We start from the raw sequence: 17,427 nt of genomic DNA, 5'->3' as shown, positions 1-17,427 counted from the left end.
GGAACTCAAAAATCACAAATAGATCAATCAAGCAACATCGTTTTAACACCATTGATACTTGATAAAAAATGATTGATTGAGTGGAATCGATAAAGGCCTTTTTCAGTTCTAATTTTACTTTTATCTATTATTAAAGTCTTAAAACATGAATTGACAAACACGCCCCCAATTGCATATGATAGTGCTTCATGATGCTGATAATAATTGGACGTTTCACATGCCCACATGCAAATCGATCAAGTTGGTCTAAAACTGACCAAAAAAAAAAGTTTTGCCATATTACACATCAATCTATATTTTCTAGCTACATGAATTTAGCTTACTGGTATGAGATTTGATCTCTGGTGAAAGATTTAATTAATCTCTGGTGAAAGATTTAATTAATTAGTACAAATTTTTATAGGATTTTCTTTTGGCTTATAAGTGTAAAACAAAAATTTGGATGGCTCAATGTTGTTGTTGATGTTAATCTTGTTGAGAGCTTTATCATATTTGAAGCTAAGAGGGTATATTAGATATTATTTAAATTCAAAATTTTAAATTATTAAAATTTTGAATCTTTCGTGTATATAAAAAATATTTTATTTATATTTTTTAATGATATAAAATTTTTTAATCTTATGTTAATCTTATTTCAACACATCTATGTTATAAATAGTTGTAGTTATTGTAATCAACTACTGCTTGTCTTCAATTTCCATCAAAATTTTTTCTTCTTTTTCTTGTGTCATTGAAATATCTTTTCAGCAGATAGATAGCTATAGGAGCAGTTCTGAGATGGAAAAATCCAAGAAAGGAGGTCGACAGAATTTGCCTTTGTAGGAAAATGAACAAATGAACCAGTCCAAGCCAAAAACCCCATGCATGTTTCGTAAAAAGCGTAGCAAAGAACCAGACAAAGAGAGAAAAAGTTTATTATAGTTGCCCCACCTCCCCACCCTTTCTCTCTCCTTCGCTCTCTCTCTCTCGTTCATTAGGGACAATGAAATGCCCAATTCAATGCACCTTTTGTGGGGGGCTTTTGGGGTTGTTCTAAGGGCACAAATTTTAAGAATAAGAGCGAGAGAAACAACACGGCAAATGCCATGACGTAGTCACAGTGGCATGGTTGTCGGAATGTGACGACAACATCAATTTTTTAATGATATCTGCTATGTTTTTTTTCATTTTTTCTTTTGAAAACTCAGTCAAACGCTGCCTCAGTTTCCTGCAATAACCGACAAAGAATGTGCTCTCAATTAAATATTGAGAGAGATTGCTTCAGTCAGTCTCAGGTTAAAGTTAAATTAAAATATGAAAATATATTCAATAAAAAAAAAGTTTATACTAATATTAAAATTTTGTGACAATATATTTGCAATTATTGTATACATCGACATTGCATTAAGCTCATAGCTTAAATTTTAGCAATAAGCAAGGCGAAATTATAGCTCCAGCAATGATTATCTAAAATCCAAGGCCCTCGTGGTATAGATTTGGAACCTCTTATTTTTTAATATTAAATGAAAATTTTTGTTGATAATCGGATAAAAAGTTACACCATCATAAATAAAATTTATAATTATTTTTTTATCATTAAAATTTTTTAATTTTTTACCAAATAATATTTTTTGTTTATAAGTCTAATATGATACTGTTTTGGTCGTAAAATTTTTTTTCATTTATATGTCTTTTAATTTGACCATCAACAAGATTCTACATTGAAAGAGGAAATGAGCTCGATTGCGACAACACATAGTCTGATGCTTTGTTTAAATTATGGAATTATTAATTAAACCCTCCAGCTGCCATTACCATATTATTATTAGGGGTTTATTATACTGCATGACTTTAAAGAAATCCATAGTTTTATTACTGGTTTAATGAACCGTATGTGGTTTCATAAGTGAAACTAGAAAATAGATAAAAGTACTTTTTGTTGGACTAAGCATCAAACACAACAATACAAAAATAATATATTATAATAAATTAATAGCAATAGATAATAATCAACAATTAACAACATAAGAAAAATAAAATACATTAAGATTTACGTGAAAAATCTTTTAATGTAGAGAGAAAAAATTACGAACCATCAAAAAAATCTTCATTATCAAATAATTGACATATAAAATTTTCTTCTAACTAAAATTATAGTTAATAATAACTAGAGAAATAATTCGAAAAATCTCATTAAATAAGTAACTCAACAAATATATCCTGGATGTGTTCTTAGAAAGCTTCAAACCTAATCTTTACCGTTCAGAATATAGAACTATGAATTATAAATCTATTGATAAAATTTTAACTCAATCGAACCACAGATCAACTTTCATCAAGTAATTCTCCCTTTTCTCTTTATTTTTCTAGCTTTTCTTTTTCTCTCTTCGGCGCCACGTTCACACAAAAACTACCCACATTTATATAATATGTAGGGCTCCATTTTTTAATTAAAAGGCAAAAGTAAAAAAGCTCATGGCCTTTGATTGGTTTAAAAGAATGGGGCTAAACCTTAAATTATTAATAATTTCCCCCTCTAACCCGATTAGGAGGAGATTTATCACTATAACAATTTTATTTGAAACTTATATTGGTCAAAGTACTCATTTCAATCAAGTTACTATAGACCTCAAACTTTTTCTTTGGAAGTGTTTTAGTCAGTATATCTACCACATCTTCATCAATATAAACTTTCTTTAATTGCATTTGTTGTTCCCTAATCACTGAATGTAACTATTGATATCTAACATCAATATGCTTTGTTTTAGTGTGGTACATGATATTTTTACTTAAATTTAAAGTACTCTAACTATTACAAAACACCACATGCTCTTTCTAATTCAATCTCAATTCAAGAAAAAAATGTTTCATTCAAAACTTTTCTTTATCTGCTTTGGTTGCTATAATATATTCAGCATTTATAGTTGACAAAGTAATACATTTCTGTAACTTAAACTGCCTCTTCCTACAAAAGTTAATAAATACTCGTTAATAGATTTTTTACCATCAAGATCACTTGTCATGTCAACATTAATAAACTTTTCTAAAACTAATTGTGAAACTTCATAACTCAAGTGCATTTTTTAAGTACCCCTCAAATATCTGAAAATTCATTTTACTGTTTTTCAACAAACATTTTTTGAATTAGAAAGAAATCTACTTACTACACTAACTATATGATCAATGTCAAACTGTGTGCAAATGATAAGATACATCAAAAAACAGAATGTGGCTTTGTAAGTGAAATTTGAAAACGGACAAAAGAACTTTTAAAATTAGATTTTTTTTCTCTATTTTTCTCTTTAAAGAATTGAAAATGTTTTATATTTAGTAAAACGATAATGCTACATGCGCTTATTTAATATACTCATTTCACATACAGTTTTTATTTTAAGGATTTAAGTGAAAAGTATTAAATTTTTATGATTTATAATAGAATTCTGAAAACTTATATATTATGAGTGTGCGAAATAAGTATGCACTTATTGTTTTTTCCTTGGTAAAACGAATATCTGACAATAAAAGGCTTTGTGACTTTGTGAGTTATGAACAGAACTGCAATATAAATATAAATATATATATATATATATAAATATATGTAATGGGAAGAAAGTTTTAATAGCCATTAACATTGGCATTGAAAAATTACTTAGGTTTCGCTTGCTTTGATTGGGGTTTTTATTTTTAATTTTTTGTTATTTGTCTTTTGTTTTTTAGTTATGTTATATTTTTATTTTTCTATCAAAAAAAAAAAAAAAAGCACAATACAAAAATATCAATTAAACAAAATCTTAATAGTTATCGAGTTAACCATCTTCTGGATTTATAATATATTAAAAAGAGAGGGGAAAGCCAATCTTTTTTAAAAATAAAAAATAAAAGGAAAGCCAATCTTTTATATTGACTTAGCAAAAATTAAAAAAATAAAACTAAAGGGGAAAGGGTCACCAAATTATATGTATTCACACATCATGCTATACAGTAACTCTAATTAGAATTTCTTTTTAGGAAAAACCAATTTGATAATTCATGTAAACGTTGATACAAAGACATCCCCCCAACCAATGTGTCCTTGTTGAAGACTTTAAGGATAAACGAGTCTTATAAATAATTGTAACGTTGATACATTCAAAGATTGTCAGTGAGATATGTAATTTTCATATTTTCTAAACATTGCACTAAGATCAATGATTGAGCTTAGCAAAAAAAGAGGAAAACAATTAAAATTTTTGTAGACACAAAAAAAAAAAAGAAAAAAAAATAATTTCATAATATTTTTAACATTCACGGTAAAGAATATCAATGAGTCCTAAATTTTATTTTGATTCCACTTTACTCCTTAATTTAAGAATTGTTATATTTTTTCATTAACCATCCAGTAAAATGTCTATTTGACATAACAAATAAATGTCCACATGGCATACAATACAAATTACAACATGGATGGATGACCAACATGAAAATATTTTTAAGAATTAGGTACCCAAATGAAATAATTCAAAAGTTAGAGATCAAAGTGAAACCATTATAAAAAGTTAAGGATAAAGGATGAAATTTACCCAAACTCTTGTGTCTATATAGCAAGGAAATGAAGAATGAAAGTTAGTGTATGTTATTACATCTTGACTTAGCTATTAACTTTTAAAATGGACATTGAATCTAAAATCAATTGATAACATATAGATGATTGTTATTATATTTATGTGGGTAAAAGGTCTAAAACTTAACTTTGAATTAATTAGCTTCGTTAATAAAGATTTTTTTTTTTTTTTGAGAAAGCAAGTTATAATTCATTGGCAAGTTAGAATTCATTGACAAGTTAAAAAAAAAGTGATTCAAAACAATTAAGAAATCAATTGTGTACTAAGTAATTAGCAAAAAGCAAATGAAAAGGAATATTTGATTAGGGCGTGTTTGGACGAGGTATTCGGAGGGGAGCTTTCATTTTATTCAAAATTTTCAAAATAAAATTTATTTGTTTGGATAAAAATAAAACAGAATTTCAAATTTTAAGTAAAATTTAAGTGAGAATTTGAAGTGCTTAAATTTCTTCTTAAAATTCCATCTAAATAGCTAGTTTTTTAAAATTCCTTCAAAATTCTTTCGTTTTTTCCTGCACATGACTTATTATAAAATATAAAATTTTTAAAAAATAAATATAATTTTAATTAGTATTAAATATATTTTTATTTTTATATTATTGATAATATCTATATATTTTTTCAAATATAATGATACATATATTGCATATTTTATTGATACATATATATTTTTTATCTCAACAAATTTCTTTCTAAGAAATATTTATCCAAATAAAATAATTATAAATATTAGCATTTTGAAATAATTCATTTTAAAACAACTTCGTTTTGAATTTTTTAAAAATTTTAAAATTCTCAATGTTAGGGAAAAGAGAGAGGAGATGCTGGTTGCGCCCTTGCTGGTCTGTATAAATTCAACCAAACAAATTTTAAAAAAAATGTGAAATAAGACATGTTGTTGGAAAGGGGGCTAAGTATTTATCGTAGATGATTGTACGGGCTGCCTCCTTTAACATTTGTTTGTGTAGTCACATGTTAAAGGTCATGGACATCGATTCTCCCCTGCTTCTCTCTTCTGTCTTTGCCTGGCTCGATTTGCCACGTACTCCTCTTTTCTCTCTCTCTCTCTCTCTCTCTCTCTCTCTCTCTCGGGTTATCGTTGTCTAAATGGCCATTATGACCAAATCAAACCAAGGCAACATTCTCGAGAGAGAGAGAGAAGAAACTCAAATTCTGCAATAGTTGTTTTTACCAATGAATGGGAATAATATTTACTACAGCCACGAGATGACCAGAGCAACGCTGCATTTTAATTCTATTTTTCAACTAATTATTATTAAAAAAGAAAAAAAAACCCAACCCCGCATCTGATTTCAAAGTGACAAATCTTCCTAGCAATCGAAGACTTGAAAGACATATAATAAGGGAATCTCTCTGTCTCTGCCATTGTCTCTGTTTCTCTCTCTTCACCCTTCACAAGATCTCTCGTGCAACTTGGTGACTAGAGATATGTGAATATTAATTATTAGATTAAAGCACTTTATAAAAGGAAGATATTGGAAGATTTCTCAGATTGTAGGAAATGAGAGCATAGATCTGATAGGCTAATCGAAACACTTTGTTTGACAAGAAAGAAAAATTAAGGCTCCCAAAACTGTGAGAGAAAAATCATGACATTAGAAGCTGTGGTGTTTCAGCAAGACCATTTTAGTTATGGCTGCAAAAACTTCTATAGCTTTGGAGAAGGAAGTGGAACCTGCAGCTATGACTTTGGTTTTCAACAACAAGAAGAAAAAGCCTACTGCAATACCGAAGAAACTCTTGCTAAAAGTAGAGGCTTTGGTTTCAGTGCAACTTGGGACACCTCCTCGTCACCTTCTTTAATGGTGCAGCAACCTTTAAAGGAATGGGACTCCAACTCTTCCTCCCCAGATAATCGCTTTACCAACGGTGGATTCTCTGCGGTGGAACCACCACCAGCTGCCCCATCGTGCAGGCGGAAGAGACGGCGAACCAAAAGTGTCAAGAACAGAGAAGAAATAGAGAATCAAAGGATGATTCATATTGCTGTTGAAAGAAATAGGAGGAGACAAATGAATGATTATCTTGCTGTTCTTAGGTCGATGATGCCTACGTCTTACGTTCAAAGGGTACTTTTTTTTCCTCTTTTTAAACCATTTCTTTTATACTTATTCAATTTGGAAAGAAATTTTAATTTGTAATAGAAAAAGTGCTTTGAAAATAATAGAAAGTCTCTTTATTTATTTGCATAGGGGGACCAAGCATCAATCATAGGAGGAGCAATTAATTTCGTAAAGGAGTTAGAGCATCTCATTCAATCTTTAGAAGCCCGGAAAAGAATGGAAAAAAGATCAGATAACTCCTCCCTTTCTTTACTCTTCTCTGATTTCTTTTCCATTCCTCAGCACTCAACTAGCTCGAATGGTATCCACCTTAGCAGCGCGGCGGCCCCCGACAAGTCAATGGCTGAGAAACTGCCATCATCTGTTGCAGATGTTGAAGTAACAATGGTGGAGAGCCATGCAAACCTCAAAATACTAGCGAAAAGACACCCAAAACAGCTCTTGAAGATGGTTACCGGGCTTCACTCTCTCGGCCTTCTCGTGCTTCACCTTAATCTCACATCAGTTGAAAATATGGTTCTCTATTCTTTGAGTGTTAGGGTAATTTAATCAATCATAGTCATCAGTTTCTTCAACATTTCAATATTTTCTTTTTGATGCAATTTAACTTATTATTAGTATGGGAATTTATGATTTTTTTTTTTTGGGACAGGTTGAAGATAATTGTCTGCTAACTACGGTGAATGAAATTGCAACCGCTGTTTATGAAATGGTGGACAGATTTCAAGAAGAGGCTGCTGCTTAATTCATGTTCTATCCATATGTTATTAGTTTTTTTTTTTTTTTACCATAAATTCTCATGTTCTTGCAGTGTCTTAATTAATTCCATTTTATGTTAATTTTTAGATAATTACTTGGTGGAACTTAGGTTTAGTTTTCCATTTTCTTTACTTTTTTTTTATTAGTTTAAATTTAGCAATTGGGTAACCCAACAAGGTCATGATCCTCTAGATTTTGTTTGAAATTTATAGTGGTTCACTCGTTAGTGTTGCGCCAACTTTGTAGCCGTTGCAAAAAATTTTTCTACTGTGAAAAAGAAGAGAGATTATAAGCTCCATATTAACCACTTAAATTAACCGTCTTTTGAATATAAAAAAATTTGTTCTCTTAATTAATCCTCTGATCATTGACAGTTTGAAATGTAAAATACAACTTTGGTATATGATTTTCATATATTAATTCTCTTACTAATAAATTTGATATGTGACACGAACATATGTAACTAGCTAACCCTACTCTACTTTTCATTAAAAGTACATTTTTATGAAGAAACCGCTGCGGGTACTCAGCGTCTAGGCCAGCCCTTGATGGAGACTCGCGAAAGAACTTGGAACCCTTTTTATTTATTTATTTTATTGCTAATCTTTGCTTGCATTTGCATTGGATGATTCGACATAAAAAAAAAAATTATTTGGATTTTAGATTTCCTTATTAGGAAAAGGGTCAATTTATTAAGAGATCTTAAAAGTTTAATCGATCAAATTTGAATCAATATAATATTAAATTTAAATTAAATTTAAAATTTAAAGTTTGAAATTTGATTCGAACTCAATCGAATTTTATAATTTTAATTTAAATTCGATTTAAAATAAAAATCAAATTATTCGAATTCGTTCGATTAAATTTAATTAATATATAAAAATAAATTTAATTTTTATATTCGATAAAAATTTGATTATTTGTATTAAAATTTGAATTTAAATTTGAGATATTTTTTATTAATTAAAATAATTAAAATATATAAAAATATAAAAATTTGATTAGACTTAGGAGTTATTTGAACTGGGTATAAAAATATTCGAACTTAACTCAATCGATAAATCAAAATACTCAAACTCGAACTTGGCTCAACAATAATTGAATCAAATTCGAGTCTTATTCGAGTAAAACACAAATAACTTATAAGTACTAATATATTATTTACACTCTTAAGTGGTCCAATCTTAAATCTACACTTATCAATATAAAAATATATATATTTAATTTTTTTATTATGTTCATGGAATGTGAGGCCATGTGCTTTGGGAAGATAAGCTAAAGTATTGTGCTTTTAATAAGTTCAGCTTCATCATTAATTAATTAATGGTAAATCATGAAATATTCTCGCCCTCTTTACATTATAATATCGGTGTCCGTTTGCCTTGAATCTTTACCATTGGACTCAATGATATCATGTGGATATATGTTTTATTTATTCAAAGATTCGATTTAATTCTTTTCAATAACAAAATTACGTTACTATGCACTTCTCGTTTAGATTCATATGTTTTTTTAGTTTAACCGAATGATATCATTATGGTTCAATAACTCTGAGAATATAATACAAAATGTTTCATAAAAAAAAAAATAATAAAAGTATAAATAATAAAGAGTACTTAAATTATATAAAAAAATCTAATGATGTGTAGTAAAATATTTTGCTAATTATATTTTTAGCACTTGATTTTTGGAAAATATATAAATTAATATTTAAAAATTAAAATATATAATTTATACTCTATACTTTCAAAAAATATATCATTTTAATCCAAATTCTAATATTATTAAGTTAACTAGCTTATATAATATTTAATCAATATAATTTTATTATATGTATATTCTTTGTTAAATAAAAACGTTAAAGATTTTGTAAAAACATCATGTGGATACTACATAATAAATAATAATTGATTAATCCTAAACATTTTTTAAGGTTCAAGTAGAAAATATTTTTTATATTTTTTTATTAAAAAAATATGTTAATTATATAATTCGATAATATTTATCAAACGTCATATATATAGTTGAAATGGTAAGTGAAATTAAATTTTGGATTAACATGATACATAATTTAAAAATTTAAAATAAAATAATATATTTTATTTTTTTATAGGTACCAATTTATACATTTAGCTAAAATTAAAATATAAAAAATATAATTAATTCTAAAATATTTAATTTTTAATTTTAATAATCACAACTCAAATTTTTACAATCTCAAATAAAAAAATTATATTATTATTCAAGTGGATTATGGAATACCAACGAGGCCTTTGTGTTAACCCACTTTTACATGTAAAAGCCGGTGGGCCAAGCAACTGATGATACAGTGACCATCTCAAGGCTAAGGGTTCCAAGTTTTACGGCCAACTTATGTTTCTTAGGTTTGGAAATGCTGGTATGACTTTTTATTAGAAATGGCATGGTCGGGTCGTGACGGTTTTTTCATTGCGAATTTAACTCAATTTTATATATTTAATATTTAAATTAAATTAGATTTGATATTAAAATATTATTTTTTAATATTTGATTTAATCTAATTTGCATATATATATAAAATTATAATTGATTGATTCGATTTGAAATTAATAAAATATTTTTTAATATAAAATATTATTTTTAATATAAATATATATAAATAAAAAATTAAATAAATAAAAAAAATTTTATATATATCAAATCTGGATGTAACGGGTTTCTTAAAATCTAACCCAACTTTTTTCTAAAAAAAAATTTGTAAGGTTGGGTTGAGTCAAAATTCAATGATTTTAGATTGGATTGTCAACTCTACTTTTTATGAAGTGGAAGGAATTAGATTACGATCAGTTGTCTAAATAAATGAGATTTAAAACATTCATAAAAGTTTTGAAGTTCCAAGGAATCTGATGAAAAAAGGGTTTCAATGTGTTTTAAATGACTGTAATAGGTCAAGTTAATTATGTTATATAGTGTGTATAAAAAAGAAAAGAATTTATATTGTAGTAATTAACTCAACAATTTTACAGGCATCTTTTTATTTTGTGCTGAATAATATATATCAGAAGCATCTTTAATGGTCTGAGAACGTAAACAGCCAGTAACAGCAAAAATTAGGAAAATTTATGGTGGCCAGGCACCCTACAACTCAGAGCCTTAAGCATTTGGACGCTGAAAAGGCTACATAGATGACCGGATTCTTCTTGTATTTTATACCCTTACACTGATGTTGGAGTCTTTTTTTTATTATGTGTTGTGTTGTTAACTCAGCTTGAATTCACAAGGGAAGGATTGAGTCTTGGCTTCTGTTTGTTTGGATAATAAGAATTTTCCACCAGATGAGAGAGACTTTTCATTGAAATAGACCCCTGGGATAAAGATCGAGCAATTGAAGAGCTTTTCATCAGCTTGCATATGCTTGAACTTCCAGTACTGCTTCGCTTGGCAACAATCTTCCCCTTTGGGCACTTTAGCTGCTGTAATTCAATGTCCAAACTACCATGATTTTTATGCGATTTAGTTGCTAGAACGGCTACATCGCTACAAATTTCCAAGGAAACTGACCTCCTCAGCGGTTGAACATGGTCTTGAACCACATCTAAATTGCTTAAGATTTGAGAATCAGAAGGCCTTTTCTTAGAATTTTCGGAAGTGTTTCCATCTTCAATTGGACAAGTTCTCAATTCACTAGTTCCACCTTCCGCAACATTATGCCTCCCAAGATCACCACAGTTATCTGAATTTTCAACCAGGCTTCCGTTCCTTGGACCCGAATCAATCGAATGAGGTTCTGGTGCACTGGCTTGAGCAACCATGGTTTCACAAACGACAGGGGCACGACACAATGGACAATTTTTATGTGACCTTAACCAAGTATCAATACAAGGAAGGTGAAAAGCATGGCTACACTTAGGCAAAAGCCTAAGACTTACATCTTCTTGGAACTCATTCAAGCAAACAGAACATTCGGTTCCTTCAATCATGCCTTCATCTTTTTTATACTTAAAAACTGTGATGGAATCAATAACTGACTGTTGGAGACCAACAGCGTACCATATGGGATTGTCTAAATGTGGTCCTCGATCTTCACCAAGAAAATCATCTCGAGTAATAAAAAAAATGGGTAAAGTTCTTCTCCTTGAATGACTCCTCCTGTTAAAATATAATCTAACAATTGCACAAAAAATACCGAAAAGAAGAGCACAACTTATAGTGCTTACCATGAGTGTCATGCCAGTAATCATCTCCCTTTTGTGATAATGCATGTGAGCATGAGTAGTAGTACTAGGAAGTAGTGGCGGTGGTGGTGGTGGCGCTTGTGGTGGAGGCCGCGGTTGCACAGGTATGTCTTTACATAATCGATTACAGTGGTAATATTTGTTTGCTATTCTCGGACATTTACATCCTGGTGGCAACCGTTTTGGAAAAGACATTGCGAGAAAACAGAGGAAAATCAAGCAGGGGGGGAAAGATTCATGCCCTTTGAGCCTGGAAGAAGGAAAATAAGAGAAGAGGACATTATGAATTGTTTTCATTCATGCATTATAAACTCTCTATCCTACAGTGGGGACTAGAATCAATAGTGTGAGTAAGAAGTTCGGCTTTTGGCTTTGCTTGTTTTGTTCTTTTTTTTCCACAAGTTTCATGTGATGGGTTGAGATTTGAGACATTCGTTTTCCATGAAAGACTTCTATGCTATGCGCATTTGCATTTGCTCGGTAGTTTCGTTTTTCTTAGGCTTTTGCCCAAGTCAGGAGACTCTTTGCAGTCAACCACGCGTAAACGTTGCCGTGGAGTTCATGGAAAAGAAAGGGAAACAACCCACCTAATTCAAAGGGTTGGTTGCTTTTGCCTTTTAGGTCTACGAATTCAAGCCCTGTGTAACACTTTACTACGTTTGATTTGTCCGATTCCCTCTTAATTTTCAACTCTTAATTTTTTTTATTTGCAGTTCAGGTATTGAATAATTATTACTGAAATTAAAATTTTAATATTTTATTAATAGATTATATAATTGTTGATTTATATCCAATACTTTTCAATATAATTTTAATTATCATTTATAAATATGACTTTCATGTTACATTCTTAAAAATTTTATGTCAAATAGTTTTACTCCCTCACATGACATATTATTATTAGATAAATTCAAAGGTATCTCAAATATTTAATTCCTACATTTGTGAATGGTAGCAATAAATGTATTGAAAAGAATCATGCTATATGTCTCATAAATTTTGTTTCAAATATTTTTATTCCCTGACCTGACATACTATTATTAAATAAATTTAAAGGTTTTTCAATTATTTAATTGGTTATCCTACTTTTAAACCACTTTTCATGTGCTATCAGCAAGTTCATCAAGTCATTTGCTTGATGATTGTGAGCAATTTCTTCTACAAAATGTTTGAAAAACAAGTAAGAAATTAGAAAATGTAGTGGGTTCTTCAACATTATTTTAATGAGTCAACCCTACATCAGTTGGTGCATATCCTTCTCCATACTGTTAAAGAAAAATAAGTTTAGGAAGAGACAATTTGGAGGTAATTTCTCTGAGTATGGATCAGTCCAAGTTAATTTTCAAAAGATTGAAATTGTATAGTAAGAACCCTTGATTTTTCCGGAATTGAGAGTGCCCAATGTTGGCAGCAAGGAAGCTGTTTTGACCAATGAAAGCCCTTCCATCTCAAAGAAGGTATGCAATATCATGATTCTTGAATGCAAAAACTAAACAAGAATGTCTTCTTCATTGAAAAGGTGATATGGAAGGAAACCGAATTTCATGATTTACTGATAAAGCTATGACACCTCATTTTTCACATTGTACACTAACTATTGGATCGATGTGACAAATATTTCTTTCTTCCCAGAGCAAACGTAGTGGATCAAAACAAGAAATTGCTTGCAGCTTTCTAGTAGTATTTTAATCAAACCAAGTGGAGTACTACTCTTACATGGCAAGTTTTCACAAAGTTTGAACGAAATGTATTTTTGCTCGACCATGTTCCAAGGGAACCAGCTAAAGCTTCCAAGTTTTCCATGTTAACCAAGTGGAGTACTACTCTTACATGGCAAGTTTTCACAAAGTTTGAACGAAATGTATTTTTGCTCCACCATGTCCAAGGGAAACAGCTAAAGCTTCCAAGGTTTCCATGTTACCATTAGCTGGCAGCAGTTTCTTAATAAACAGGATTAAATACAGATAAACCATAAGAAAATTATATATACTTATTAGGTCTCAACTAACTTAATCCATTGTCATTTGAGAGATTGCATACATCAAAATAAAGGTTCCAACTTCCAATTTCCAATAGCCTTTCAGTACGGTTGAAACTTGAAACAATGTCAGCGACAAGATTGATGATTTATTGCAGCTCAAAATTTGGTTTTTCTGATGGAACCAGCCAAGGGTTTGAATCGTACCTTAAACCAAGATGCAACTATCAGCCACGTTTCATAATCAAGCATGGATTGTTGCCTCTTAGCATTGGCCACAGCAAGACTCAAACGAGAATCAATACAAAGAATAAGTATATGATTCCTCTCTAGCGCCCATTCAATGGCTTTGAAACCATAAAATTTGTTTGGGGTGTTTATGTTCAACAATATATTCATTTTGGTTGATGTAGGATTAGAATTTTCTGCATCAACTCTGTTGAATCTGGAGCTTCAAGTTCACCTGGTGCATCTTCAAATTCTTGGTATATAGTAAGCAATCAGACACGGTGCTTCTGTTTTTCTTTGTTCTAGAATTCCCATGATATTGAACTGTTTTCTTGTACAATATATTAAACAGGAAAAGCTGGATTCTGGGAATTTTATTATCAGCAGTGCTATCGTTTTGGAAGCACAAATGGGGACCCTTACTAGCAATGAAAGGTAAGTTCTGAATCACAACATTATCAGTTCTGATATGATATCCATAGATAGAATGCCTCCTGGATTACTTAACTATAGGCTCTAGGCAAAGAAGCAACCATGCCTTTTATTGCTGATCATGGCATTTCCTAAATAGAAAGATTGTGGTGATGTTGTAGAAAAGGTGGACAGAGTTGTGGAAACTGCTGAATTTGTGGTGGAGGTGGTGGAGAAGGTGGCGGAGGAGGTGGAGAAAGTAGCAGATGAAGTTGCTGATACGCTTCCGAAAAATGGAAAGCTTAAGGAAGCAGTTTCTTTCATTGAAACAATAGCCAAAGAAACAGCCAAGGATGCTCGTTTAGCAGAGGAGCTGATTCAAAAGGTATAAGAATAAGTTGATATGCAATTCTTAAGTTCTTATCCTATGAGTGCCTGCATGGACTTTTCCCTTGCCCCTTGTGCAATCTATTAGAATGAGTTGATCAATTCTTCCAATGGCTTTGGACTTTGAATTCCAAGTGTGAAAAATTTTATTACTAATTTCAATTTACTCTTGGGAAAAAAAAATGCAGGTGGAGGATGTGGAAAAGGAGGTAATTGAATCCTTGATAGAACCTGTCAAAGGCCAAGTGGATAAAGTGGTTGAAGATCATGACAACAAAGCTAAATAGAATTACAACTCGACGTTGGCTCAAGTGATAAAAAAATTTATTTATTTTTTATTATTTCAAGTTCGAATCCAGAAAAATTATACTTATTTAAACCTACGAACTCATTACCAACTCAAAAAACTAATTAAATAGAATATTTTATATCAAGTCTAAGTAAAAAAAAAAAAAAAAAATTTGCAATTTTTTATGCTTGGGGTGTAAAAGAAACAGTTGGAGATTGTTGTACTTTGCTTTTGAATGAAATTCATTATGTATATAGTCATTAATTCTTAATAACTTAAAAATGAATGTGCTTTACAAGAGTGATTCATTTGGAGCTTACTTGTTAAGCTTTTCATGACAATGGTTGAAGGATTGATGCCACCTACAACTTGAATTGGATTTGTCAGGCCCTACAAATTACAAAATCTATCAATAAATTATGTGCCAGAACTTCAAGAACAATTTGCATCATTTGCCCAACAAATTCTTTAATTGATGACAGTAAATAAATCTTAAATTGATGGCAATAATATTATTACCCCTCATTATTCCAAAAAGAAAGTGTGATTGATAGAGAGCACATTATTATTATTATTATTATTTATTAAATTCATATAATTAATTATTATAACATAATTAAATTATAATCATTAAATAATTAATTAAAAATTAAAAAATAATTAGATAACCAATCTCACATACAATTAAATTTTAATCTAAGATCTCAAGCTCCATATTCTCATCTAAAGAGTCTTAATTCATAATGTTTCAAGGTCAATATGTTGGGTGTAACATTAATAATATATTTTTTAAAATTTAATTTACATATAAGTTTTTTTTTTGCCATAATACACAATACTTAAATATCTACAAATAATTGATTATCTCTTGAATTAATTGGTATGTCATTTTAGTTTATAATCAAAAATTATAAATTCGAGGGAATTTAAACGCATAATATCTTTTTTCAGTTAGGTATATAGTAAAATAAAAAAGTTTAAGAGTAAATTAAAAATTTTTTTAAAAAAATCTACAAATAAATTATGGCCAAAGAATATATATCTACAAATAAATTCAAAATTATACTTGTAGTAAACTTAATATATAAAAATTCGTTAAAACCTATTAAAGAAGTAAACCCACAACGACACCCACCCAAGGAAATTTTTATTCTTTTACTTTTTTTTTATATAAAAAACAATTGTGATCCAAGTTATCCCTCATTAGAAAACAATTACTGACATCATGATCTAGGTCACAATTACTAGATTAATCAATCTTGCCTGCTGGCTTAAATTTTAATGCAACCAATTAATGAAAGATAAAAAATATTTGGACCATGTCAAATTTTATTTTATTTTTTTTTTTTTTTTTTTTTGTTGTTGTTGAGATCATGGTCTGCATCATAATTAAGCAGTCAATTAATGATGATTCATGCCTCACTGAAATAAATTATCAATATGTATTAGTGAATTATATTGTTGGAGAAAAGGTGGAGTGGGGACTTCAGCAACCACACAAAAAAGGAACCCATAATCTCACCAATAGCTTTTATTTTGTAGCTTAAGTCCAAACACGCAAGAAACGAATTTCCGCTGCAAAAAGCCTTAATCTCCCTTCGTACTCAACCGTTTCTTGCGGTAGTCGCTATCTCTTACACCAACTCACTAGCCCCTTTTCGCCCTTCCACGCCTAAACATAGATTAAAACTCATTCAAGGAGAAGCTCCTGGGATTCATCATAGAGGTTTGTTTATTGCCCGCATGGAGCAATCAGCAATAGCCAGACAGGCACAGAACAATCACAAGTTGAATTATTCCAGGGTTGCTACAGAGAACGATATGATGTTGGGTGCTCTTGTTTCTCAAAAGTCGGGTATTGATTTCATGCAAAACTGTGATCTTCCTCCACCTGTCAAGGTCTTTACGGGGTTGGATAAGGCGGTTGTGCTATCAATGAACAGCGTTTGCAGCCTGGGACGAGAGAATGATAAATTTCATGATCAAGTATGTAGAAATGAAGGTGTTGAGGATGAGAAGTTAGAGATTTTGAAGGCGCTGAGATTGTCTCAAACGCGTGCAAGGGAAGCAGAAAGGAAAGCATCAGGCTTGGCTGAGGAGAAGGAACGTATATTAAATGCCTTTATGAAAGATTCGTTGCAGCTTTTCGCTTATCGGCAGTGGGTGAGATTGCTTGAGATTCAAGTCTCGAAGCTGCAATCACAATTGCTAAAGCAAGAGAAGAATTCTCACCATTGTTGTGATAAACCAGAGGGGAAAAGATTGGTGCAAGAGGTAATTGAGGGGGGAAATGGGGATGAGATGTCATGGTTAGTTGCTTTGGCGCTCTGCCTTGGTATTGCTAGTGTGGGTTTTGCATTTGGTTGTAGATTTTTGTTTTGAATAATATATTAGAGCTTTGTCTCAGTAATCGTAGCAAATCCTTCATCCAAAATCAAACAGCAAAAGCAGGAGTTGGGCATCTTCACCTGTTTTTGTTCTTTTCTTTTTCTTCCCA

The 17,427-nt window shown here is 30.4% G+C and overlaps 4 protein-coding genes across 5 annotated transcripts; 3 read left to right on the top strand and 1 right to left on the bottom strand.

Moving 5' to 3' along the window:
* The first annotated feature begins 5,887 nt into the window (after positions 1 to 5,887).
* On the top strand, positions 5,888 to 7,763 carry LOC111292169 (transcription factor bHLH94-like). The gene is made up of 3 exons (XM_022884415.2): positions 5,888 to 6,670; positions 6,794 to 7,204; positions 7,317 to 7,763. Exons 1-3 carry the CDS (start codon positions 6,191 to 6,193, stop codon positions 7,407 to 7,409), a joined length of 984 nt encoding a protein of 327 aa, XP_022740150.2. The 5' UTR covers positions 5,888 to 6,190; the 3' UTR covers positions 7,410 to 7,763.
* Positions 7,764 to 10,374: 2,611 nt separating this feature from the next.
* LOC111292168 (uncharacterized) lies at positions 10,375 to 12,084 on the bottom strand. 2 transcript variants are annotated; one of them, XM_089766431.1, is made up of 2 exons: positions 11,620 to 11,748; positions 10,375 to 11,501 (listed from the first exon to the last, which is right to left on the bottom strand). In XM_089766431.1, the coding sequence occupies exon 2, from the start codon at positions 11,380 to 11,382 to the stop codon at positions 10,666 to 10,668; it is 717 nt and encodes a 238-aa protein (XP_089622557.1). In that variant the 5' UTR covers positions 11,383 to 11,501; positions 11,620 to 11,748; the 3' UTR covers positions 10,375 to 10,665. The 2 variants fall into 2 exon arrangements, with proteins under 2 accessions (XP_089622557.1, XP_022740149.2); XM_022884414.2 differs by having other exon boundaries at positions 10,375 to 12,084.
* Positions 12,085 to 13,361: 1,277 nt separating this feature from the next.
* Positions 13,362 to 15,194, top strand: LOC111292784 (uncharacterized). Its single transcript, XM_022885358.2, has 5 exons — positions 13,362 to 13,929; positions 14,029 to 14,100; positions 14,196 to 14,278; positions 14,437 to 14,639; positions 14,830 to 15,194. Exons 1-5 carry the CDS (start codon positions 13,742 to 13,744, stop codon positions 14,926 to 14,928), a joined length of 645 nt encoding a protein of 214 aa, XP_022741093.2. The 5' UTR covers positions 13,362 to 13,741; the 3' UTR covers positions 14,929 to 15,194.
* A 1,286-nt stretch (positions 15,195 to 16,480) lies between these two features.
* LOC111293183 (uncharacterized) lies at positions 16,481 to 17,336 on the top strand. Its single transcript, XM_022885959.2, has one exon. The coding sequence runs from the start codon at positions 16,674 to 16,676 to the stop codon at positions 17,310 to 17,312; it is 639 nt and encodes a 212-aa protein (XP_022741694.2). The 5' UTR covers positions 16,481 to 16,673; the 3' UTR covers positions 17,313 to 17,336.
* Positions 17,337 to 17,427: the final 91 nt, after the last annotated feature.

The sequence above is a fragment of the Durio zibethinus genome, chromosome 10 (genome assembly GCF_047325235.1).
Source record: "Durio zibethinus cultivar Kanyao isolate XHJ-2024 chromosome 10, ASM4732523v1, whole genome shotgun sequence".
Classification (NCBI taxonomy): Eukaryota; Viridiplantae; Streptophyta; class Magnoliopsida; order Malvales; family Malvaceae; genus Durio; species Durio zibethinus.
The sequence above is the reverse complement of the archived record's forward strand: the minus strand, read 5'-3'. Positions and strand labels throughout refer to the sequence as shown.